The sequence below is a fragment of the Pantherophis guttatus genome, chromosome 2 (assembly GCF_059756535.1).
Source record: "Pantherophis guttatus breed Tessera chromosome 2, ASM5975653v1, whole genome shotgun sequence".
NCBI classification, from domain to species: domain Eukaryota; kingdom Metazoa; phylum Chordata; class Lepidosauria; order Squamata; family Colubridae; genus Pantherophis; species Pantherophis guttatus.
This window is the reverse complement of record NC_142064.1, coordinates 104,476,820-104,502,945: the sequence shown is the minus strand read 5'-3', so window position 1 is coordinate 104,502,945 and position 26,126 is coordinate 104,476,820. Positions and strand designations below refer to the sequence as shown.

The 26,126-nt window shown below is 38.1% G+C and overlaps 1 protein-coding gene across 50 annotated transcripts in view; it reads right to left on the bottom strand.

The window, feature by feature from the left end:
* ADGRL3 (adhesion G protein-coupled receptor L3) overlaps positions 1–26,126 on the bottom strand; it is a 624,693-nt gene that overhangs the window by 197,385 nt on the left and 401,182 nt on the right. For 48 of the 50 annotated variants that reach the window (XR_015732755.1, XR_015732756.1, XR_015732757.1 and 45 more), the window contains 4 exons: positions 21,499–21,801; positions 18,321–18,424; positions 10,431–10,616; positions 1,910–1,948 (listed from right to left, as the gene is read on the bottom strand). Coding sequence is in view for 47 of the 50 variants with exons in the window: in XM_087888346.1 (XP_087744472.1) it covers positions 1,910–1,948; positions 10,431–10,616; positions 18,321–18,424; positions 21,499–21,801 (632 nt within the window). In the remaining 3 variants the exon portion in view is untranslated. The remainder of the gene's footprint in view (positions 1–1,909; positions 1,949–10,430; positions 10,617–18,320; positions 18,425–21,498; positions 21,802–26,126) is intronic. The other 2 variants (XM_087888353.1, XM_087888355.1) reach the window with 1 other exon arrangement.

Below are 26,126 nucleotides of genomic sequence, written 5' to 3'. Positions count from 1 at the left end.
CTTATTTATGATTGTGAGCCAAAAAGAGTGGAAATTAATACCTATTAAATTGCCCACCTTAAAATCTTTACAATATAAATTATAAACAGAGAGACTTATATATGAGCTTGCCTACAGTATATGTTAGCCTCAATGGACCTCCACTTTTACTTTCAAGTGTAATCTTCATCTTTTATAAATCAAAGCCAACATTTAAGCTGGGATCAGTCTTTAATTAGCTGTGTGCTTTTATAGTTTAATTCTTAATCCTGGAATCAAAATATACTTTGTGTATGTTCAGCTAAAACAAGTAAGAATAATAACTGATGTAGTAGCTGATGTAGTTCAACAGCATCTACTTGAAAATAACTTCATTCCACCTAAGCAGAAAAGAAACTGCCCAAACAGCAGAAGAACAAAAGATCAGCTCCTAATTGACAAGATAATTTTGGAAAACTGCAAGGGAAGTAAGACCAACTAGAATGTAGCTTGGCATGATTATGGCAAAGATATTCAACTCCTGTCACATGACTGAATAATCAAGTGCCTAGAAATAAAAGGAGTCAGGAGAAACATGAGAAGTTTTTGCAAAGATCAATGGCACAATGGATGACACAGTTGCTGATCAATGGTGATAAACTGAGAGAGGTTAACATTAAGAGAGGACTCTTTTAAGGAGATTCACTATGATCACTATTGTTTGTCATTGCACTGATTCTTCTGTCAACAGTACTGAACAAGTCAGGCCAGGCTATGAAACATCAAAAACATCTGCCATGCTATCCCACTTCCTTTACATGGATGAACTGAAGCTGTATGGAAAACACTATCTCAAATAAAATTGCTGCTCGATACTCTCTGTATATATATATACAATCAAGATATTGCAAGATATTGGAGTTTGGACTTGGCAAATGTGCCATCCTCAGCACAAACAGGGGAAAAATAGTGAAAACTGAAGGAATCAGGATATGGAAATAAAATGAAAAGTCTAGATGAAGAAGACCATTACAAATATTTGGAAAGTCAAAAAAAAAATACCCTGCTTCTGACAACTCTCCACTTATTTATTTAGTTCTAAACATATCTATTTCCTTTCTAGTTTCTCTCAGAGTGCTTATGTTTATAGAGATATTATGCACTCATACCTGTAGTAGCGTTTTCAAAGCAGCATTTTGTCTCTTGGAAAAGAAGAATGGGAATGGGCAAATCTTTTCTTAAACAATTAAGGGGGGGGTTAATTTTAATTAAATTAATTTAATTTTAACAATAATTAAAGACCAAAACCATTTGTACAATTTCAGCAAATTATCCTTTATATGATATTTTGTATGTGTTTTTAAAAGTGTGGATATCTGAATATCATGGACAATAAACCTATGCTCTATGTAGCTCATAAGACAATTCTAGCAATCAGCAGTTTATTTTTCATCATGCCAGCCCTCATCTAGTTATTTTTTAAATATTAATATAATCTATAAAAAAAGAAAAATCAGGACTGACAGGTAGCTACCCTTCACAAACACATTATAGGAACTATAATCACGTGATAATTGATTTTCAGATCTAGCATATAAAAAACTTGGTGCCAATCACTTGTGAAAATGGGAAGAATTGAAATCACCCAAACCATTCACATATTGTGATCGCATTATCTAAAGAATAAGTTGCCACAGAAATAATCACTTCAGTTAATGGGATTTTTCTGATCAGATCTTTACTTTCAAATACATTCTACTTTTCAACAAGATTTTTTTATTATCCTTTTTCCTATTTTTTATTAATGATTCCCTAGACTAGATAATTACCTATTTTTCTAAAGAGTTGTATGATTTTTCTAATAATAATAGTAGTAGTAGTAGTAGATAATAATAGTAGTAAAAAAGAGCAGACAAAACAATGATATATTTAATGAGAAAATGGAAAGTACCTGGACATAAGCTCTACAAGAACGTTCCCGTTTCTGAAGCTGGTTCCACAAAGATGGCAGTTATGAAAACAGAATTTTAACAAATTAGCATCAGGAGAAAACAAAATATATAAAACAATGATACAAGAGTACCTTTTTCTTAATAATATTATAGACTTTAAGCTAGGCATCTTACTACTGAACACCAGTTACAAATATTAAGTTATTAAAATTATTAAGATAAAGTATAAACATTATAGATTTCCATTCAAATCTTTCTATCCTAAAGATATCTCTTTATTTTTAAGACTGCTTAAGTTACTTAAAACTAAGCAACAAAGCAATGTTTGCGGTGTACTAAAACTGAACAAAGTTTTAGGACTTAGGATTTCCAGTTAGGATTCTGCCACAGGGAATGTCCTCTCCTATAATTCAAGAGTCTCAATCAGTCTCTTGGCAAATATAATTTAAGAGAACCTGCAGTTTTTGCCAGTTATCTAATTACTGTACATCTTTTTTAAAAAATAAATAAACTGAACTACAATATGCAAAACTAACTTATTTTAGAGAAATTTAAATAGACCTTATACAGAATACTTATACAGTATCTCTATGGAAATAATTTATGAAGCAATAACAAGCTTACAGTTACATTTACTTATTCTCTCTCTCTCTCCATAAAAAACTTAGAAACACCATAATGAGTGTTGTGGAAATTTAGAAAATCTCTTTAAGTAAATTTAGTTGAGAATATTTGAGTGATCAGAAACAAAGCAACAAAAAGAGCAGAGCTTTTGAAAGTATCTATAAAATATTTATTAAAGCAGATAAATTACTTGGTCATTATTCAAGAGAACCACTACAATAATCATAGTGGTTCAAAGTAATATGTTTCCATAATAACATTTGGAAAGTCCTAAATTTCAAGGTAGATAATTATTCCTTGATCTTGTGGAAATAGATTATCTGACAATAATATGGGTCTAAGAATTGGTGGCTTTTCTACAATATATACTTTTTTAAAATTAAACCCCCCCCCCAGTAACATGGAAATATTCTCAAAAATGAAAGTGCTTTGCATTGCACCAGAATGTCTAGGAGTGCAAACACAAATAGTGTTGCATTCACAGTGGGAACTAATACTGTACTCCCATCCAGACTTGTTAAGACTGCCTTCCATAGACCATGGGTATATACCAGAGGTGGGTTTCAGCAGGTTCTGACCAGTTCTGGAGAACCGGTAGCAGAAATTTTTAGTAGTTCAGAGAACCGGTGGTAAAAATTCTGACTGGCCCCGCCCCCATCTATTCTCTGTCTCAGAAGTCCCATCTGATCGGGAGGAAATGGAGATTTTACAGTATCCTTCCCCTGCCACACCCACCATGCCATGCCCACCAAGCCATTCCCCGTCAACCAAGCCACACCCACAGAACTGGTAGTAAAAATTTTTGAAACCCACCACTGGTATATACAATGTTGTTTCAGAAGTATTCATCTTTTAAATGTACAAATAATTCAATGTTGGCAAAAACCTTTTCAAAATATATTTAAACTGAGTAAATTATAATTTGCTTGTTATATTGCAAAACTGTTACAAATTGAATATTTTCTTTCTTGGGTATACTACACAATTTTATGCAAATGCCATCTACCTCAATAAAATTCTTGCCAAAATTGGTAGCTGTTTCATTGAGAGGGATATAGAAGAAAATCCAGGAAAAAGTACTATAATGGATTTATATTTATTTATTTATTTAGTAAACATTTATGCCTCCCATCTCCCCACAGGTTAATAAAGAATAACAAAACTTAAATTCCCAAATCTGTTTTGATACATTTTTAAAAGTATATAATCATATCATATATTTGAAATATTTATTATTTTATTATTGATATTATAATTGCCATTGAAAGACAATTCATAGATTTTGTTCTAACTCATCTTTAACTAACAGTTTAAACAGCAGAATTAAAGAAAAAAAAATTCTGTCAGTGTAATTGGACTAGTAATGTGGACTATTATCAGATTATTTAAACCAGGGAACAATGGTGGACTGAAGACATCTTTGCTTTCAATGGAGCCAATGACCATGCAGAATGAGAATATGATAAATGGATTGATGTCTCAAAATTGTTCTCCGATAAACGGGAGGACCTGGATCACCCATTGGGCTTCATTGTAGATGCTTCCCATGGTGAGACCATAAAATAGTCTCACCATGGGAAGCATCTCTCTTGAGGAGTGATGGTTAACCTTTTTGGTGCTGAGTGCTCAAAGCACACGCGCACATGTGCGAATGCACACATGTATGGCCGAACCCCCAAAATGCAATGTGAGTGCCTCCCGCGCATGCACCCGCGTACCCCTTGCATGCATCCCGGCCCCCCTGCGTGCCTCGTTTTGGGCCTGGAAAGCCTCCTGCACCAATCTGCACCCCCCTGCACATGCACCCTGCCCTCCGCGAATGCACATGCATGTCCCCCACATGCGCCCCGAGCATGCGGGGGACACGCACCTGCATGCACGGCAGAGAGACAAAGGCCAGCTGGCCGGCGGGAGGCGCACGCATACGTGCAGTGGGGCTGGGCTGGGGCGATGGCTAGCGTGCCCACAGAGAGGGCTCTGCGTGCCACCTGTGGCACGCATGCCATAGGTTCGCCATCACGGCTCTTGAGGGTTTTAGAGGCAGGAGAGACAGTTTTGCCCAAGCTGAAATTTGGAGCTTTCAAAAGGAGACTGGTTCACACATTTCCTTTCTTAATCGCTTCCGGAAATAGCTTGTAAATTGCTTTTTGGGTGACAACCTTCAGAAAGACACATTTTATATACTGAGTGATTTTCTTTCAATCCTTAGCAAAAGAAATTTCATGTAAATTTAAAAACTGAAAGAAAATGTTTTATTTGGAAATAAGTAGTAATGGGATGATCCCTTTATCCATATTTTGTATAGTTATAAATGGACTAAGGGGCCAGATTGACTGGAAATAAGATTTTGGAACTAATTATAAGAATCTATATAATCCTGTGGTTTGTTTAAAATCCTATTAAAGTATATGAAGAGAATGAGTCCTAAGTGTATGAAATCTTTCCATGGGAAAATGTTGTGGATTAGAGAAACATAAGAGAAGACCCTGAAGGCTGGTTACTAGAGGCAACAAGAAAAAAAACCAAAGATTACAATTAAAGGAGAAGACCCACCAATATAGAATGGAGAAAACTATTTTAATTTTGGAAGCATTCCAGGATATTTATCAACCATGACCTCAGAACTTTCTCTAAAGATTGTCTGCTATTATAAAAACAGATTTAAGAAGAGGAGATAGAATAGGAATCCTAAGAATCAGGCTGTTTTGGATATGGATTTAAAAATGACAGGTTACAATATTTGCGAAGATGTTACAGAGGACTTAAGATGAAATTAAAAGGGTCACATAAATATCCAAAGTAAAGTGACTTTAGATATATGAATTTCTACTCAGAACTGTGACTTGGACAACTTTCTTATTTTGGATTTATGAAAGATGAGAGGGTTTTTTTGTTGTATGTTTAGAGAAAATGATAAGCTCTAGTGTTCAAATTGCAGGAAAGTGTTAAACTTGGGAAGGAGTTTCTGAGAGAAGATGAAGAAAACAATTAATTTGTAGGACATTATTTGAAAGGATTAAAGATCAAAAATTTCAATATATTGCTTTTGGTAGCAATGGATTTTTTTTCTTGATTATGTTTGAATTGACGAAGCTTTAAAAATTTGTTTACAGATATGAGATAATATATGAGAAAAAGTTTTTTGTTGTAGTTTTAGAGAAAATGATATATTTTCAATGATAAGCTATTGTTTAAAGGAAAGAATATGAAATTGCACATGTGTCTTTTAATGGATATTTGCTGATTAAATGATGAGGCTTTTTATCTGCTAATAGATAAAAAATGAGATGGGATGAAAAAATTTTTGGTTGAATTGTTTGAGAAAGTGGTAAGTTATTGACTTGTCTTGATGAAGGGGAAATTATTTCTTTATATATCTTTTTTCTTTAAATTTTTACCTCCCCCCCTTTTCCTCTCTATACTTTTAATTATATTTTTCTTGGTTTCTAAATCCAAAATATATACTTGGTATCCTAAACATCATTATGATATGATTAAAAACAAAATGTTTGCTAAGAATCACAAATGTTCCATTAAGATATATTTATACAGTGAGATTCTGAAAGAAATTAGATTGAAAGAGAGGACAATTTGATACACCAAGGCCTAAAACTAATAGACAAATTTATCAAAATTATACAAAATCCTGAAATCAAGTGTGAGCTAGTCAAAACGAACCCAATGTCTCAGCTACAGCTCTGCTGACATTTTCTGTGCTGTGTGATTCTTGGAAATAGGAGGAAGAGGGAGGGAGGAAAAAGCATAATAATGATTTGGGGGACACAAAGAAAAGAAAATGTAAACAATTGTATGCCCTGGAGGGAACTTATCTTAGCAGGTGATGGTAGTAACACAGAAGTTTCTTTATTTGCATTCTTTTCTTTTAAAACTAATTGCTTTGCCACCATAGAATTGCAAAATAGTATCCCAGTGGGTTGCAATTTCCCTTTAATAGTTTCTAGAAGGCCTCTACATCTGTGCCATACGGTTATCTCAGTCCTTTTCTATGTCTGGAGAAGGGAGAGCTGAGACTGAAGTAGTGAAATGGAATGCTTACTAAACTTATTAAAATTAACGAATTGGGTTAAAATGTTATTCTTAAACTGATACATTGCTTTGTCTTAAAGCAGAAATAGGAAAACTGAGGCCCCAGGGCAACTGTGTGTGGCCTTCAAGACTCTTTATTCTGTATCTCCCGAAGGATTACACAGCTTCTGGAACAAACTGCCTTTTCTTCCCCACATGATCGGTCCAAGTAACATCAACAGCAAGAGCTTGTTTAAGTGCAGTGAATAATATGAAACACTGTCTTTTGGAATGGGGGTCTTTTATCTATCAGCTAGCAGATGGGGAGAGGGAGTCACCATACAGTATCTTTCAATGAATTATACTTCCATATTGAACAATATCATTCTTGCACTAACCAGCAAGTTTATCAAGACTCAAGAGTCTCACTGAGGTGATGAAGATAATGATAATTCCTGATAATTCAAGAAGATATTAGTATGTCTTGTTAATAGAGAATGTGGAAAGCTTTATTCTAGATCAGAGGCCTTCAAACTTGGCAACTTTAAGACTTGTAGATTTCAACTCCCAGAATTCCTCAGGCAGCCATGGGAGTTGAAGTTCAAAAGTCTTAAAGTTGCCAACTTTGGAGACCCCTGCTCTAGATTAAAGTGATTCTAATATGGATCCTATGGCTGTAATCAGAACTGAACTGGAAGCATAACTGCCACTTATTCTTGAGTTGCATCATTCCTCCATTTCTTCCTTATGTAAAAAAAAAAATAGCAAAAAAACAGTCCTAACTTTTTAAATTTTTGCCTCCTTTGACCATATGTATGGAGAGAAATTTCCAAAGAAATCTGAAAGAGTCTGGTAGCACCTTTTCAGACTACTATTAAAAGATGTATCCTTTAATGAGCTACAGCCACATGTATTCCAGATAAATGCATACAGATAAATAAAATTTTACTGCTATTAAATATAATTCAGGTATATTGTAAAATGTAATATAATACTAAGGGTAATGGCATTTCTTATTTTTTTTAAAAAAAGAACTATCTGGTCCCAATGGGATGCCTGAACACTGTGAAGCCAGTAAATCTGAAGGTCCAATATGTCAGTATTTACTCCCAAGGAAACTAATTGACATTTGGTTGCTTAGCAACTTCAGGGATAACTGAATAAAAATATTTTGATTTCCTTCAAGTTTGGCTTTTGCTCAGGGATTTCAACAAGAGGAATATTATCTCTTAATAACCAAATGCAATAAATTATTTCATACAATTAGAATAGTTATAAAAACTAGTGGGCACACTGGCACTTGAACCACTGATTTCAAGAAGGACCTAATTAAATAACAGAATTAAATAACAGAATGAACAATGCTAACTGGGAAATTATGCTACTGCTACCCTACCTTATACAATAGCAAGTAAAATTGTCAGGAGGCAAAAGGCTTCCTTACAACCTTTCCTCCTCACATGTATTAAGTAACTTTATATATATTAGTCCTTGGACACCACGAGGAGAAACAAGAAGAGGATTACAGCAAAAGCTCTAAGTGGACTGAAAGGTTAATTATTTTTGAATTAATTATTTTGTTCTAATTGTATTCAGGTTACTGAAATGGGGACTGTAGTCAGGAATGCTTTTTATCTATTTTATTTAATTATTTGCCACTTGCGAGTTTTTGTAGATAACATTGAAAGAAGCTGGTCTTCAGGATGGTTCCTAACCTTGATCATGCAAAATAACTAAATGTGCATATCATGACAACACAGTGAAAATTCTGCTATATTGTCAAATATTGTTAGTATTTGATTAATATTGGGCAGAAGTCAGAATATTAAGTCTTCTAGACAGAACCTCTTTTTCTTGTGGAATCAGTACAAGAAGGTGATGTTGGTCTACAGATAAATCTTGGACCTGAGTACCTAAGGAAACATAGAGACCTAGAGTTGGAAGGAACTAGATAGGCAGTTGGGACCAATGTTGTTCACTGAGGGGGATCCAAATTAAAACATCCCAGCTGAATGGTTGCTTCAACTCTGCTTGAGCTCAAACAATGGCAAGAAAATCCTGCATTGGGGAAATTAGTTCTATTCTTATACCACTTGCCATTTTTAATCCCTGATCTGAAAAAAATTGTAGAATAAAACCCACAATGCTTTCAACAATTAATTATAATATGTTATTTTAGATATTGTACAACATTTTGGTTATGTTGGACTGAAAAATTTCTGGACGGTTATACTTCAAGCTGTACTTGATTCCTGTAGATAGTAGAGAAATGATTGAATATTTCTCCATGTAAATGAACAAAATTTTCCCCAATAATGAAATTCTAACTTAGTCTTTTCTATAATATGCTAGTCTGTTATGTCTGTTATGTCTATCCCAGTTTTGCATATGAAGCAGTGATTTCACTTTTCCACTTTGACATGAATCTAATAAAGAAATACTTATTACTGGAGATCAAATGGGTATCTGGGGCATACTACACTTTTTATACAATCAGTCTCAGTTATGGATTCAGCTATAAACTCTGTAGCATAAAGAGGAAGAAGATGGGGGGAGGGGGGTAATGGTTTTCAAAATTGACAATGAAAACAAGTTTGGAAAAGGGGAGGAAGGTTATTAGAAATCCAGAAAGCAAGCAAGCAAGCACATCTGGGACTAGGACTGGGACTAGTCCCCCTAACCCCTTTTCCCATAAATGCAAAGGGCAGGAGAAGAATGATAGCTGGGAAGAAAGGCAAAAGGTAAGAATTAATAAGTTTCCAGAGCTCTTCCATGGTGTTTACATTGCCACTGCAATTTAGTGTTTTCCAATCTCCCAAATGCTTTGGGTCTCAAATTCCATTAAATTCAACCAGAAAAATGTTATCTACAGTATATTCAGAACCTCATTACACAGAGCTAGGAACTCAGACAGCAACTTTTTTGTTTGCAATCCTTTTCCTTTTCTCAAATGGTAATTATTGGAAAGTGTTCTTGGGGGAGAGGGAAAGTGAGGAATGGGGCAGAGGGGGGATTTGTAGAAACAAAGCTGATTAAATAAAGAAATAAGGGAAAAAACACTTGAGTAGCATTCTTTAATGCTGTAAAAACTGGTGTTTCCTCAATATGATGTAGATATTCAAATTATTTTTGCAGCATAGGTTATCCTGATATTACATTTTTGTTTCTGTCATTCACAAAAAGAAAAGCTACCTAAGAAACCCATAGGATTATCTACCAATAGAATACATGTAGCTCAGGGTTGAATGGTAGAGTTCTTGGTGGTCTTTGAATTTGGATGTTTGCTTGCAGTTTTTTTGTTACCTGACCAATTTATATCTCCAGTACTCATTGAATAGGATTATTTCTATACTGTAATATCATATGTAGCAATAGCTATTCTAGGAGAAACTAATGCATATTTGTAGAATCTAGTAAAATGTTAGATGGCCTACTGAAGAAAGACAAACCACCAGATAAATGGTTAATTGTAGAATGGGTGGAAATTGTAGAATTACTATTTTACTGATAATCTATCCTATGCCTTCTAGTTAAAAACTGGGTAAAGGAAAACTCAAACTCTATTTTATTTTGAACTCGGGAAAGGGAAATTGAAAACGGAGACCTTTTTTTGGATTAATACATTTACTACTTATATTCATTCCTACAATCCATAGAAACTAAAGTTTAGAAAATTATTTTATACAATTCCCCTCTCTTGATATTTTCTGAAACCACAGCTCTATAAATAGAGAGCAACTGGTTTCATAAAAAGCAAAGAGGTCTATTCAAAAGGGTCAGAATGCCCCATCCCCAGTAATAAGTACAGAGGAATTCTCATGGCTAAATGCCCAAGCTACAATCATGAGTTTAGAAGATGCTGATTCTTACCTTGTTTAAGCTTCGTGCGGCACTGTCTTTCCCACCAGGTGTCAGGTTTCGAAGCTGCACATCCAATAATCCCACCAACTGGTCCATGGCACGAACCGAATAAGTGATATCCCCTGCATGCAAGTGGCTTTTTGTTTGTTCAGCAAGTTCTCTAGCAACATTGGCAGCTGTCTCTCCTGATTTCAACTGTGAAAAAAAAGTGAAAACACGACAAGATATTTTATGGACTAGCCTAAGAGAAATGTATGTTTCTTGATGAGGGAACATTAAAAGTAGCCCAGCTGATAATGGCAATAACAATATAGTACTTTTGAAAGGGCTTGAAGTATTTGCTAGGCCACCATAATTCTTAAAACAAATGACTAAACTACGTCATTGGAGTTCTGGAATTCTGTGTGAAATGTTCTTTGAAGAGAATTCATGTCAAACATAAATACTTTAAATATTAATAAAATATACACCAATTCCCTAAAATGGCAGGGACAATAAATTTTCCTGCTAGAGCTGCAAGGGATACCATAATCTGTTGAAATAAGCATATTCTGAAGTTTCCATACTTAGATAGATTCTGAAATCAGAGCAGACATCAGATTCTTTGTCAGTTCTTAAACATCAACAATTGCTTTTCACAACACCTTCCCATGATTCAGGAAAAGCACCAGAGCATACAATTTCTCTCTCTCAAAAAAATGCTCAGATGTCACACCTGGAGAACAGACAGGTGCTTCCTGCAAATGCAACATTTGTGGCATTCACCCATTTCAATAGGTTCTTTGTATATGTCCTTTTTTTCACAAGGAGGACATTTTGATCTCTATAGCTGTGTTGTTACAGCTTGTTTTAATCACAGGAATGAGCTTTCTTGTTTGTGTTGAATTTTTTGAGCCAACGTAATAAATAATACAAATTTTAATAATCGACAATTATTAAAACAACAATAATATTTCTTTTCATGCACTTAATGAGTCATGCACCTGAAAAAGTTGGATTAATCCATTCAAACTGAAAGAGAAAGAAGGAAGTAACAGGAAATATCTCCATCTGGGGGCAGTATGTGACTCCTTTTATCCTTATTGGGAATCATCACAGCTACCTAGCTAGATCTTTGTAGACCTTCAGGGGAGGGAAGTAACGTAAACCTCATACACAAGGAGCATGAACTAAAGTAACACCTGTATATACTGTATGTTTCTTTGAAAAGTTGACAGTACTGTACTGCATATACTATCCTGACATAAATTATTAAGAAGAGTGGAGTGACTTGAGATGTGTAATATCTACAAAATTTATGTTCTGCCTGGAAAACAGCTGGGACAAATGAAACAGATTTAGATTATCATCTCTGTGATAATCCATGAGCAATGTCCTGTTGCAACTTTGCTTTGTTTAAAAGAAGAACTAAGGAAGAAATAGCTGATCTATATTTTGAACAGGGAATTATAAAAAATACTGGATTTTTTAAAAAAATCCTGGTTTTGGGGAAGAAAACAGATTGAAAAAGGTGTAGATAAAACACATACCAAATATTTGTTTTATAATAAAATGAAGTTGCAAAAGAATGCAACCCTATAGTTATTTATATGATATGCACCACTGATTTCAAGAGGATTTATTTCTAAGTAGGTCTAAATAGTATTGCAGTCTCAGCCAAGAATGATGAATCTGTGGTCTTCAGATGATGTTGAACTATAGCTCCCAATTTCCCTCTCTATTGATCATATGGGGCTTCTAGAAGCATCTGAAGGTCACAAATTGTACAAATACCTGCTTGAAGGTATAGTTCTTATAAAAACCACTGAACTGTGGACAGTGGCTGTTATGTATGTATCTATTTTGTGTGGGAAATTCAAATGTACAGTGAATTCTGATTGGTTCTTGGTTGCCTCTGAAAAGTATATAAAGAGGGCTGTTGCCTGTGTTTCTTTGCTGAAGTCTCACCCTGAATTAAAGAGCTGTTATCACTAGCTTGCTTGTGCCTCTCGTTATTCCCGCGCTACAACATTGGCGACGAAGGTGGGATAGAGGCCACAAGAAGCAATTCAAAAGAGCTCTGAGTTTCAGCTAGGGTGACTAGCGAACACGGAGACACGGCATGTCTGCCTACGTTCTGCCAAAATCCTTCGACCCGACCCGAGAGAAGTGGGGATCGTATCTGACCAGGTTTGAGTGCTCCCTGGAAGCGAGCAAAATGCAAGGGCTCTCAGCGAACAGAAAAGGGGCCCTGTTCTTAAGACACTGCGGGCCAGACGTATTCGAGATGCCCGAGTCCCTCTGCGAGCCAACCCCAGTCCAGACGGTTCCCTGGGACGTCCTTCAAGCCAACCTGAGAGCCCACTATGCTCCAGTCCCGTCCAAATTTGTACAGCGCTACGAACTCCGGCAACAAGTTCAAAAAGAAGGAGCCCGAGCACACGAGGCATCAACGAAAGCTTCGGAAGCACTGCAGCGACCAATTTCAAGCAAAGATGGGCCGAAAACAGCCCCCGTCCACAGAGAAGAGGCGCGAACCAGCACAGAGGAAGAGTCGGACGAGGACGTCTTCCATACAGAAAAGAAATTGAGCGAACAAAGCCGCCGCCACGAGAACTGTCCTAGCTGTGGCGGGGATCACAAGAGACAATCGTGTAAATACCGAGAAGCCATTTGCAGGCGTTGCGATAGGAAAGGCCACCTACCACGAGTTTGCAGAGCTCAATTTCCGCGTAGTCGTAAGCCACGTGACTACCACGACCAACCAGAACCGGCTCGTTCAAAACAGCCAATCAAAGATAACGGCGCGAGGAAACGGCGTGAATCTCAAAAGCGGGAGACCTACAGCACGAGAATCGGCCAAGCCAGCACAACCGATGATGAGAAAGTCTACACGAAAGTAGAAATCGAAGACAGACCGTGCGAAATGTAAATCGACACCGGGTCTACGTTATTGATCATGTCATGGACAACACTCAAGACGCTCCTGCCCAAGTTCCAGAAAACCCAGCTGTCCCGACAGAAAATCCACCTCCTCAACTACCAGGGAAACTGAGTTCCCGTAGAAGGCGTGGGCACGTTCCGGGTCACCTACGGCGAGTTCCAGAGAGAGCTACCCCTGACCATCGTTAGCAAGCCACTACCAAGTCTACTGGGCATGAAATGGTTCCGAGCCCTCGGCATGGGCTTCACGGGCGTTCACATCATCTGCGGCTCATCCCTCAAAGAAACCCTTCTCCATGAGTTTCGGGACGTTTTCGAAGAGACTCTAGGCAAGTACGTGGGGACCCCTATATCTTTGAATTTAGACCCCAACGTAGCGCCAATTAGACTGAAAGCAAGACGAGTTCCCTTTGCTTTAAAGCCCAAAATTGATGCGGAGCTCGACAAGCTCATTAAGGAAGGGGTGCTAATTCCCATAGATCAGGCTAAGTGGGAAACCCCAATAGTCACGCCAGTCAAATCGGACGGCTCAATTAGAATTTGCGCTGACTATAAGTGTTCGATCAACAAGGCGTTGCAGCAGAGCGCCTATCCGGTTCCGATAGTCCACCATCTACTACACTCCCTGGGGCCTGGCAAGCTATTCGCAAAACTAGACCTTGCACAGGCGTACCAGCAACTGCCCGTAGATGACGCTACAGCAGAATCACAGACAATAGTAACTCACAGAGGTGCCTTTAAATGCACCAGACTGCAGTTTGGGGTCAGCATCGCCCCTGGGCTCTTTCAGAGCATAATGGAGCGCCTTCTACAAGGCCTTCCAGGTGTCGTCCCGTATTTCAACGACGTTTTGATTAGTGGTCAAGACGAGACTCAGTTAGGTCAGAGGGTTAGACAAGTCCTAACCAGATTCAGAGAAGCGGGACTTAAACTCAAACGAGCAAAATGCAAAATAGCGGTTCCATCAGTGGAATTCTTAGGTTACCGAATCGACGGCACAGGCATTCACCCCACAGAAAGCAAAGTCAGAGCCATCCAAAACATGCCCACCCCCAAGTCGAAGTCTGAACTGCAGGCCTTTCTGGGACTTCTCAATTTCTACACGATGTTTTTAAAACACAAAGCTACCGTTGTGGAGCCTCTGCACAGGCTCCTTGGAAAAAACGTTCCGTGGGTGTGGGGCAAACGAGAAGCGGCTGCATTCAACGCAGTAAAGAAACTTTTGTCTGAGGACAGTTTCCTCATCCAGTACAATTCTAAACTACCTCTAGTGTTGGTCTGTGACGCTTCCCCCTTTGGCGTAGGCGCGGTTTTAAGCATAGACTGCTGAATGGGTTAGAGGCGCCCATCGCCTATTATTCTCGCACTTTATCTAGTGCTGAAAGGAACTATAGCCAGCTAGACAGGGAGGCATTAGCGGCTGTAGCCGGAGTCAAAAAAATTCACGATTACTTGTTTGGCCGCACCTTTGAACTCATTACGGACCACCAGCCTCTTTTGGGACTTTTGGCTGGAGATAAACCGACCCTGGCTGCTCTTTCCCCCCGGATGACCAGATGGTCCATTTTCTTAGCCGCCTATTCTTACAGACTGCTCCACCGGCCGGACAAAACTCTGGGACATGCTGACGCCCTCAGCCAATGCCCCTTGCCCGAACTGTTGGACAACCCGACCCCGGAAGCCCCAGTTTTACTTATTGACGTTGTTTCCCCGGGCCCCATTTCTTCAAACGAGGTGGCGAGGGCTTCTGCCAGAGACTCTGTTTTGCGCACTGTAATGGGATGGGTAACGAGGGGTTGGCCTACCAAGGTGGACGGTGGTGACTTTCAATTGTATTTTAACAAAAAAAATGAACTGTCAATGTTGGGGGGTTGCTTGTTGTGGGGAGACAGGGTGGTCGTTCCTTCGCGGTTAAGGCACAGCATTCTAGAAATGCTGCATGAGGGACACCCTGGTATTGTTCGTATGAAAGGCCTAGCTCGTAGCTATGTTTGGTGGCCACATCTCGATCAAGATGTCACTGAGTGGGTGGGGAAGTGCAGGCCCTGCCAGGAATCCCGCCCAGATCCTCCTATTGCTCCCGTTCGAGAATGGGAAAAACCAAAGGGGCCATGGGGGAGGATTCACATCGATTTCGCTGGCCCGTTCCACGGCCAGAACTTTCTAATCATTGTAGATGCATATTCTAAGTGGCTCGAGATTGCCTTAATGCCATCTACCACTTCTGAGGCCGTAATCAAAGTACTCAGAAAACTATTCGCAACATATGGGTTGCCGGACACCCTGGTATCTGACAATGGGCCCCAATTCACGGCAACTCAATTTGAGGGCTACCTAGCCAAATTAGGCATAAGACATGCATTATCCACTCCTTTTCATCCAGCTTCGAATGGCCTTGTTGAAAGATTTGTAAGAATGGCCAAAGAAGCTCTTTCCCGGCTCGATGCAGGGGACTGGCAGGCTAGAATAGATGACAGCACGCCACCCCGTGCCCCACCTCGGGCCGCAGCCCAGCCGAGCTCTTAATGGGCCGAAAGCTAAGATGCATCCTCGACTGGTTGCATCCCAATTACTCCCCCGACAACTTCAAGGGGGAAGGGGGAGGACTAAGACAATTCCAAGTAGGAACACCAGTTTTTGCTAGAAACTACACCAAAGGGCCCTTATGGGTAGAGGGAACCATCGTAGGAATTACCGGTCCAAAGTCATACACAGTTGATATAGGGCATGGTAAAATTTGGAGGAGACATATAGATCAATTGCGTAAACGTTTACAAAATGAAAACTCATGTCCTAACTATCAAAGTCTTCCTGACACAGCTACCTCAAGCCCGAGTAAGCCGGAATACTTATCTGGCAACCCAGAATTCCAGCGCCGCCCCAGTGAGTCGACACTCCCAGCCGGAGATAGCCACACCTCCGGAGAAATCCAGGAGGTTCCATTGGCGGAGCCGGGAGGTCCCTCCGACCGGCTCGACGCCTTGCCAACAACTGAACTGCGCAGGTCAACCAGGATTAAGACATGCCCTGGTCACCTGCGTGATTTTGTATGTAAATATGTAAATAGGTAGAATAAGTGCCTTCTGGGAGTGGAGGGGTGTTATGTATGTATCTATTTTGTGCGGGAAATTCAAATGTACAGTGAATTCTGATTGGTTCTTGGTTGCCTCTGAAAAGTATATAAAGAGGGCTGTTGCCTGTGTTTCTTTGCTGAAGTCTCACCCTGAATTAAAGAGCTGTTGTCACTAGCTTGCTTGTGCCTCTCGTTATTCCCGCGCTACAACAGTGGCTTTATTTCACTGGGTTTTTTTTAACTAATTGTTTTAAGAAATTGAAGAAGCCAAATCACAAAACATCAGGGTTGCAATGATCACTGCTTAATTGAAAAAGAAGCAATGTGTATGTATAGAAGCATCAATAAGAGTGATTAAAAACAGGAGTGTCCAGGTGATTGAAGCTCAGCTCCCTTTTAATGTGTGTTCACACATTACATAGACATAAAAAAGGGCAGAGATTCAGTTACCTAATTGCACCCACCATTTTGTTGTCCCCTGTCAACAATCTCTGAGTATGACATATATGGTGAGCATTGCATGAGCCTAATAAAACACAAGAAAACGTCTTCAAATGGCCCTCCAAAAACTGGGCGAATTGAAGATCTCATATTTGGAGACAGCTAAGGAATAGTGTCATATATCCATAGAATAAAGACAATTTTGATAGATATTATAAATAATGAAATCATATAAAAATATAAATACACTAAAAATATAGCATGACCGATGTTTGGAGACATAATCCCCAGAGCAACCAAATTAATTGAACTATTCTCCACTTTTCAAACATGATAACACTTCAATTACAGAATAAATAAAGTGTAGTCTATTTTAAAATGAGCTACTGGAGGCTATTTTATACAAAGCACTATAAAAATGTTAAGTACTTGAAGAAAAGAATCGATATTAGAAGAACCCCTCGGTTTACTTCACAAATAATGGCATAGAGTCTCCTGCTTGAGCAGAGGGTTGGACTGGAAGATCTCCAAGGTCCCTTCCAACTATGTTATTCTGTTAGAGTTTTTAGCAGTTTTGTAAAGCTTGAAAAGGATTTGAGAATGCCTTTATCCATTTTATAATGTGAAATTAGGAATCATAACAACATTTTAAAATTGAGTAATTAAATGGCATTTCAATCCATTTCCTGAAAAGAAGATTAGATTACTTAATATAATGCAATTCTTTGAAACTGAAACTACTTTAATGTGGACGATTCCATTCCTCCATTTCTACATGACAGAGTATGGGAAAAGATCCAAACAAAACTGGAACTGAAATTGTAAACATGTCCTTATTTAGTCAAATTTCACTTAATGAAATACATGAACTATTATGCTGAGAGAATAAGATAGCAGACACAATTTTTTTTTTTACTGAGAAGAAAACTAAAATAAAAGTAATAAAGTATGATATCAAAGGGGAATAAAATGTAGGAACTGCACAAAGTACTTATTTTTGACACTATTTCATGTGCTCCTGAAATGTTGTATATGTGCATTGTGACTAGTGGCTATAATAAATACATTCTCCAGCTAACATCCATACTAATAAAATCTGAAAGTATTTTTCTGAATTTTCATCCATGAGTTAGTTTCTGATTTTTTTTACATAATAAAACATCACTTCTAAAAGATTTTAGGATATCTAAAAGGTTTGAGTTACAAAGATTCACATTTCTGATTATTCTCATGGAGTCCTTGAGTCAAGCTCTAACTTAAGATAAGTCATGCTGAAACTGATCTTCAGCCTCTTTTATACCTTTGTCTGACATAGTTCTCCAGGGCTCTTCCTTTTGCTGCATACAATGGTTTGCTCTGATTTATTCAAAGTTTTGATTACAAAAACTTGTTTTTAAATGAATGCAGAATGACTGTAACATACACTATTAGCACACATTTATCAAGTCTAAATGAACAATTACCTTTTGAGTGATGTGATTGACCCAAAGTGAGGAACAATTGCTGAGGTCTGGCCCTTGAGGATCCCAGTTTCCACCAGGAGCAAGGCACAGAAACGTAGAAACGCCTGAAATTATGACAATGTCATGCTTGGATTAATAACCAATAAGATAACTTTTTGAAGAAGATAATTCTTTTCCTCCTAGTCCAAGCATTAATTTATATCTTAGAAAAATATCATTGTGATTGAGAAAACAAACATTATTTGTGTTCCTATATATCTAGATTTATGATATAACTATCTGGGCTGAAAACTCATGTTATCACTGAGACAATGCAAAATAAACTTCCTAGCACTTTGAAGTCCAGAATTCTACACCAGCTTTGAATTGTTGGAGGCAGCTCCCAGAGTTTGAAAAAACAGTCACAGAATTATAGGGCTTAATGTGACCAAAAGGAGAAATTACTAAGCATATAATGGGTGACGGCACAGGTTGGTTGGAGCAGGGATGAAATCCACTTACCTTTGCTACTGGCTTGCAAATGTGAGTGCATGCGCTTCCTCCACGCATGCACAGAGGGTCAAAAACGGGTTGTGATGATGCCTGGGCAGGTGGGTGGAGCCTCCTGCCGCCAGCGCTACCAGTTTGCCCAAGCCGGATAGAACCGGCTGAATTTCACCACTGGGTTGGAGCAATACAAGAATCATCCACCACAAGACCCACCACAAGACCCTGGCCTGATGTGACCCTTACTTGATGCAATCTCACCATCACAAGACCCACTGACCACATGAAGCCTTATAAGCAGAAGGATACTGACACTGACATTCCCTAAATTCCGCTGAAGATGTTACCTATCTTTCAGAAACCAACCCACAAGCTTGGAGAATGAACCTCCATCCTCATATGATGGATGATCTTATGGAAGGCATTCTGTGAAATGAATTTTTATTTAACTTAAATTTATATGAAAGTGAAGCTTTTTTAAAAATTTAGTCCCTTGTTCGTGATTGAAAGGCAGAAGGAATCCTTTCAATCCACATTATTTTATGGCAAGGATAACTTTTTAAAATGCCCCCCCCCAACCTTTAGATACTGTAAATAAAACCATAGACCTTCACAGCTGATATACTCTTAAGAAAAACTATACATAGGGGCACTTGATGTGTAACAATAAGACAGAAGCCAAACAGGGATGATTTCCCATAATTGAAATTGTGGGAAAAACAAACTGAAAATAATTCTGCATGCCAATCTTTACATGAAAATGTTGAGAATTCAAAAATATTTTTTCATGGAAAAAAATTAAACCCTCAAATAGCTAGTTAATAACTTCACTAATTACAGTATTTTAAAAAATATAATCACTGACTCTATTAAAGTAGAGCCGAGCGTCTTAATTTTGAATCATATATATATTCTGAACATAGGGAGAAATGCTGAGCAAAATAATTTTGTCTTCCATCCTCCAGTCTTTCACTCACTGTTACGTTAGAACAGGAGCAGCTGTGTTTTAATTCCAATTTACTGATTTGGATCTTAAAAGCAAGTACTGTCTCTGATTTTTTAATACCAAACCAATGGAAAAGAGGTATTTAATATTAATACTACAGTTTGTTAATGAACTGACATGTTCAACAATATATTTAGGTCACACTATATTATAAAATATCATGGTAATATATAAAATGCAGAACAACCTTGTTATGCTACAATGTCATACTGTATAACAAAATTATAAAACAACCTCTTATTAATAGATTACCTAACTGATATAATACCAGGGCAAATTAAATCATTGCCAACATAAATGTTATTCAAAGGGTAATCAAAAAGGACATTACCACTGAAAAGACATGTCCTTAACATGCATCATTGACTTTATTTGTTCCATTTTTTAAATTTTTCCAATTTTTCCAGCTGCCCATCTCACCAAACAAGCAACTCTGTTAAGCACTAATACTTTCAATCTAGCTCAGCAATGAATATGCAAATAACATTCCTCTTTATTAGTTTTGGATGACTTTTTTAAAATTCAGAGAACTATTTTCTATACTAAGGGAAGCTTTTGTGCCATGAAAATCCATTTTCATTAGCCTGATCCATCAGTATCTTGAACTGAAACAATCTTTCAAACGTAGGCAACAAGAATATATTAAAAACTGGAGAATAGATATTCTTATTTCACAGGTCCAAAAAGGCATCTTGAGACGGGATGTTCCACCATCAATATTACCAGAAAATGTTGCACTCTATGAGACACTTTTGAAAGGTTCTGTGATAGTTGCCATAGCCAAGTTCTACAGACTGCATTTAAAATAAGAAAATAACTAAAAACACCTGGAGCTCTGGTTTACGGTCAGCTAAACATGGTCTAACTCTAAATTAAGGATTAAGTGCTTTCTTTTTAAAAAAAATCAAAATCACTCAGTGAGGCTTTTAATTTTTAAATGTTCTTTTAGCTGAAATTGTCTTACACTCACTCTCTTCGTTTTAATCCTTTAGTTTTATCCTTAGGCCTACTGCTGAGTGAATCTTTTTATCTGCATTTTCTTACATCTTTGGGCATACTGTTATATTTGCTTTGTACTGCTTAAGGAGTGCAATAAAAATTGATTTAATTTGATTCACGGACCTTGGGCTGGCATTGCAATGAGAAAGTTATCATTGCTTGTTAGGATCTGTATCAAAAGCCAGCTGGGTGGCTTTGGAACAGTCACTCTCTCTTAGTCCAAATCACATCACAGGGTTGTCGCTGTGGGGAAAATAGGAGGAAGGAGTATTATATATGTTCACTGCCTTGAGTTATTTATAAAGCAATAAAGGCAGGATAAAAATCTAATAAATAAATAAGAGAGGACATTTGGAAGTTTCCTTTTTATTTCCACCTTACGAGCTCACGTGGAAATTAGGATTTCTTCAAGAAAACAGATCAAGGCAGAGGAAATTCTCTTCAATCATTCCAGAATCCAGGACTCTAAGTGGGCCAACCATTGTTAAAAAGACGATTTAATAAACATTTATAGCCTTTTGATGCTATTTTTTTGAAACCTCCACACAGATCATTTTGCAAAAAGACAGAAAGAAGGCGAAGAACAAGCAAAACCTTTGATACCCTGTTATTCGTTTAATATTAAGTAACTCCTGCTTCAATGTCTTAATAGAGCAAAGAAATTGTCTTTGGGGCATGGCTGCTTACCCACAGTGCCTTTTGGGCATGGCTGCTTAGCCATCTGTCCTTGTCGGGTCTTGAACCACATGATTTCACGAGCTTCCACAGTTTCACAACTCTCTGCACCAACTGCAGGCAGCTGGGAAGAGGCAGGTGGCAGATGTGTTGTCATTTCATTCAGACTATCCAAAGCTGGAGAAAGTGTAGTTGTGCTTCTGTTCCTTCTACCCAAGGCTGATATAGTGGTTGTGTGTACAGTGCTGCTTGTAATAACTCTGCTTGTTGTGCCTGTGGTAGTCCCACCCAGGCCTGTTCCTCCAGATGTTGATGCTATCAATTCAAAGCAAAAACAAGTTAGTGGCAAATCTTATATTTTTTGTTCCTCTTCCTATGCATGAAATGTTCTGCTAGAGTTGGGAATATATGAATGCTGCTATTCTTTAGGGAATTCTAAGGATATTAAAATACCAAGAAAAAAATTAAATCCAATTTAACCAAATAGAGAAAAAATAATAAAGTTGCAACAATGGCTAAATGCTAAGATAAGCACACCTACTTGACATTCTGTAGGAATACAGTTACATTTAGATGATAATTGTACATCTATAGTAAAGTATCTGGGGTAATTCTGGAAAATACATGGGACTATTTTATCATTGCATACTACTTATTTTTAAAATCTCACAGCCTGCCTCCTGAAATTGTGATGTTTCATCTTTGGAATTTTCAAGAAAAGATTGAACTGCTATTTGCTCAGGATGGTATGAAGACTAGTCTAGATGACCTCCACAGTCCCTTCCAACTCCGTGATTCTATGGTTTAATACTTGAAACATGTGATGAAGCTAAATTATTTTTAGACTACTTCCTGTTTTTTCTTCTTTAATCCAAAGGAATGAATTTATCTTGAAACAAAGTTTTCAATATTTATTGAAATTAGCAAGAGCATGAAGAAGAAGAGCAAACAGATGATCAGCAATGGTATTCAACAGGAAAAAAGACAAGGGGGAGAATCTAATCTCCTTAATAGCTACTGATTACAAAGAATGTATCTTAATTCCCATTGTTGAGAGATCTGAATGACTGCTCCCTGCTAAATGAGTTGGGGCTGCTGCAGGGAGTCTAGAAGAAATATAAAGCAGCCAGTTTTCCAAGAAAACTCAGCAAGGAAGGCTGAGTCCTGGTGTAAAAATTCAGTAGCAGGAGGTGGCTAATGAACTTTTCCTCAAATGGAACATTGCTTTGTTAACCTGAAAGTAGTGATTTAATAAACAAAAGTGAAGATAAATAGACAGCACTTTGCAGTCAAGACTTATAACACCTGAGAGATGGTTGAGTTCTTCCATAAAATAAATGTAAAAAGAAATAATGCTTGGGCAAAAGTTCAGAATTGAGGAAGGAAGGGAGACAAAACTGTATTAGATGAATAAAGGAAATTAGACCAATAAAGGAAAGGCAAATAAAAGAAGACAAAACTGTATTCATTTATAAAGGAAGAAAAAAATGTATTAGATCAAAGAAAGGGGGTACTATATCAGAACCGTCAGATGTTACATCTTTTCTATCCTGCTCTATGGAGCAGAGAGTTGGTCTCTGACAGAAAGCCACTTGAAGAGACTAGAAGCATTTGAAATGTGGATTAACAGGCGTCTGTTACATATAAACTGGGTTGACAAAATCAGAAATAAGGAAGTGATAAGCCGCCTGGGAAAGTCAAGGGAGATCATCAAAACCATAAAAAAGCAAAAGTTAGAATATTTTGGACATGCGATGCGACACCCGGAAAAATATGGCATACTTCACTTAATCCTCCAGGGAAATATTGAAGGCAAATGAGGTCCAGTCAGGTCATGGCTTCAAAACCTTAGGGACTGGTTTGGACAAAACTCAGCAGCACTTTTTCATGCGGCTGTTGAAAAAAAATAGGATTGCCAACATGATTGCCAGTGTCTGATGACGGATATGGCACAAGAAGAAGAAGATACCAATAAAAAAGAAGCATGCCCAATGGACAAGAATGACAACCAAAAACAGATGATGAGAGAAACATGGAAAAAGAGCTATTGAACAGGAATGTGGGTTGTCAAAGAGCAGAGGGAATGTAGCTGTACTATGCAAAATGAAAAGTTATGGTAACTCACTGTTATTAGGAATAGAAACAAAGGTATGCAAACTAGATCAACTGGGTTTTAAAGGGTGCTGTATGCCAAGACAGCAAATTAAAATGATGAGGGAACAATCAAAATGTATCAAATGGTTGACAGTTATTTATTAACTTTATTTATATTTAGTTATCCCTTCTTGTTCTTATCCATTCTCCTAGAAGGGTGTGCATGATCCAATGCTTTGTCAAAATGGTAAAAACAGGGTTGTACCATTGAAATGCTATCTCTGCCTCTGTTATATGTGAATCATGATATCGTACACAAAAATGAAAGGAGAAGAGCCTACATAGGAGAACTGAAAAAAGGCTAAAAGATACTTCCATTGAATTATTTTCTTTAGATATATTTTTGAAAGAAGAGGCTCTTGGTCTCTGGGGCTACTGTATGTTCTAACTTCTCTAGAGGATGGATTGTGGGTTTGAGATGGCTGCACTGGCAAACATTTATTTCACTGAAACATAGTAAAACTTATCACAACAGCTATCTTATAGAAGGTTCTCAGGTAAAGACATATGTTTATGTAGGTAGTCCTCAACTTACAACTACTCGTTTAGCATCTGTTTCAAGTTATGATGGTGCTGAACAAAGAGATTTGCAACCTGTGCCTGAAGTTACAGCTTTTGCAATGCCTCTATGGTCACATGATTTCACTTACAACTTCAAGGGCAATTCAACTCCCCAATATCCACCTCCTCCCCCAATATCTGCCTTTTTGGGTGCCCTGCATTCTGCAACTTAACTCTGTTTCCCCCAGCAACTCCACTGCCCCCCATTACCTGCAGGTAACCTTTGTATTTTTTCCTCCTGCTGGTGGCCTGAGATTCAGGCACTGAGTGAGGGGACAGCACTTGGATGCACATGGTAAGGGTGCAGAGAACTGGTTGCAGTTTCTTGAGTGGAAGGTGCTTTGTGGGTGGAGGAAAAAATGGAGGAAGGGGAAGGGCATGGCTTTCCAACAGGTGCAGTGTACACTCTGCAGCTGCTATTGCAAATACTCTTGGAAAATGGACCTGCAGGCTTTAATAAGGGGTGGAGGAAATCCCAACATTGGCAGAATCTACCCATTCTTGGCCCAACCTTCTTTCTGCAAAGCAGGCAAAAGTCACGAGGTAGGCATGAAGAATACTTTAACCAATCAGAAGGAGAATGACATGTGACACTATCCAATCGAACAGGTGTAGATGTGAAATGAAAATGAAAATGAAACCTTCTCCAATCTCATTACTTATTAATCCACGTGGGACTGACCAGTGGATAAGTGTTCGAGGTAGGCAATGCAGAGAAGAAAGCAGTTGGTTTGTCAAATGTAAAATCTCTGTACCAGCCTGCACCCTCTTTTGTGTTTTGTACCTTTCCTTATTCCCTCTGGTAAATGTTCAGTCTTTTCTATGCCAACACCAACTACTGTAGGTAAACTAAAGAAATCCCCAGCAATGCAGCAGAGGCAGCACTTGCAGCCAGGGAAGGAGGGAGAGGCATGGGTGTAAGCTTTTAAGTCTTCATTGAGATGTGGGGGCACCTGCTGCCTTGGCTGGTGATGCTTGTGACTCAGGGACCCATCTGCCATTACCAATTTCCTGAAGGTCCACTGGCCCCAGATACCCTGCAAGAAGACTTTGACTGCTTAGCTATCCCAGCACCCACAATGATGCCCAGGCAATACCACACATGCTGAGCCATAAGTATTTTCCCCTGGAGGAGGGAGTAGGTATGGGGAGCTGAAGTGAAGGCGAGTGTGGCAGCACAGAAGAAGCATGAGGTAAGAAGATGAATGGGAAAGAAAAAAAAGTATGGGACTACTTAACAAAAAACTACTCAAACCCCAGTTTAATTTGCTATTCTTCACCAAGAAAATATGTCTTTCACTAGGCAATTGTGAAGAGCAGAACACAGGAATGATTGAAGCTCGGGAATAACAAAAGCAGAATCAGCAAATTGAACTAACCCTGAATGAGTTTTAAAATTTAGAGCCAGATGAATTGCTGATATGGTATTGTGGGAACTTGCTGATGGTTTGGCTGAAATTTTATTACTGTACCTTTGATGAATCCTAAACAAAAGCTGATATGTCAGATGGGAGGAATGCAAATATTTTGCTTGTCCTCAAAATTGGGGAAACAGGGACACAGAAAAATAGAGTTGGGCATCAATAGATGATCATGATGACTAGCAAAGCACATTGAAACCAAGCGATTAACAGAACCCAGTATGCATTTGTTAAGAACAAGTCACATTGGATTAACACTGTCCCTGACTAGGAAACAAATTACATGTAAGTAGATATATAGCTGGTTCAAAAATTTTATGTAAAGCATATTCAACTCATGAAACTGTATAAGTGATTGACTACTTTTCTTAAAGAAAGAGTTCAACAAACTATGCATTTTCAGAGGAAGCAATGAGTGTAATCAGGAGATCTGAAACTAGATCCCATGTTGAATGACGGAAGACTTAAACAATATTAATTTTGAAAAGTTAAAACTGAGACAAT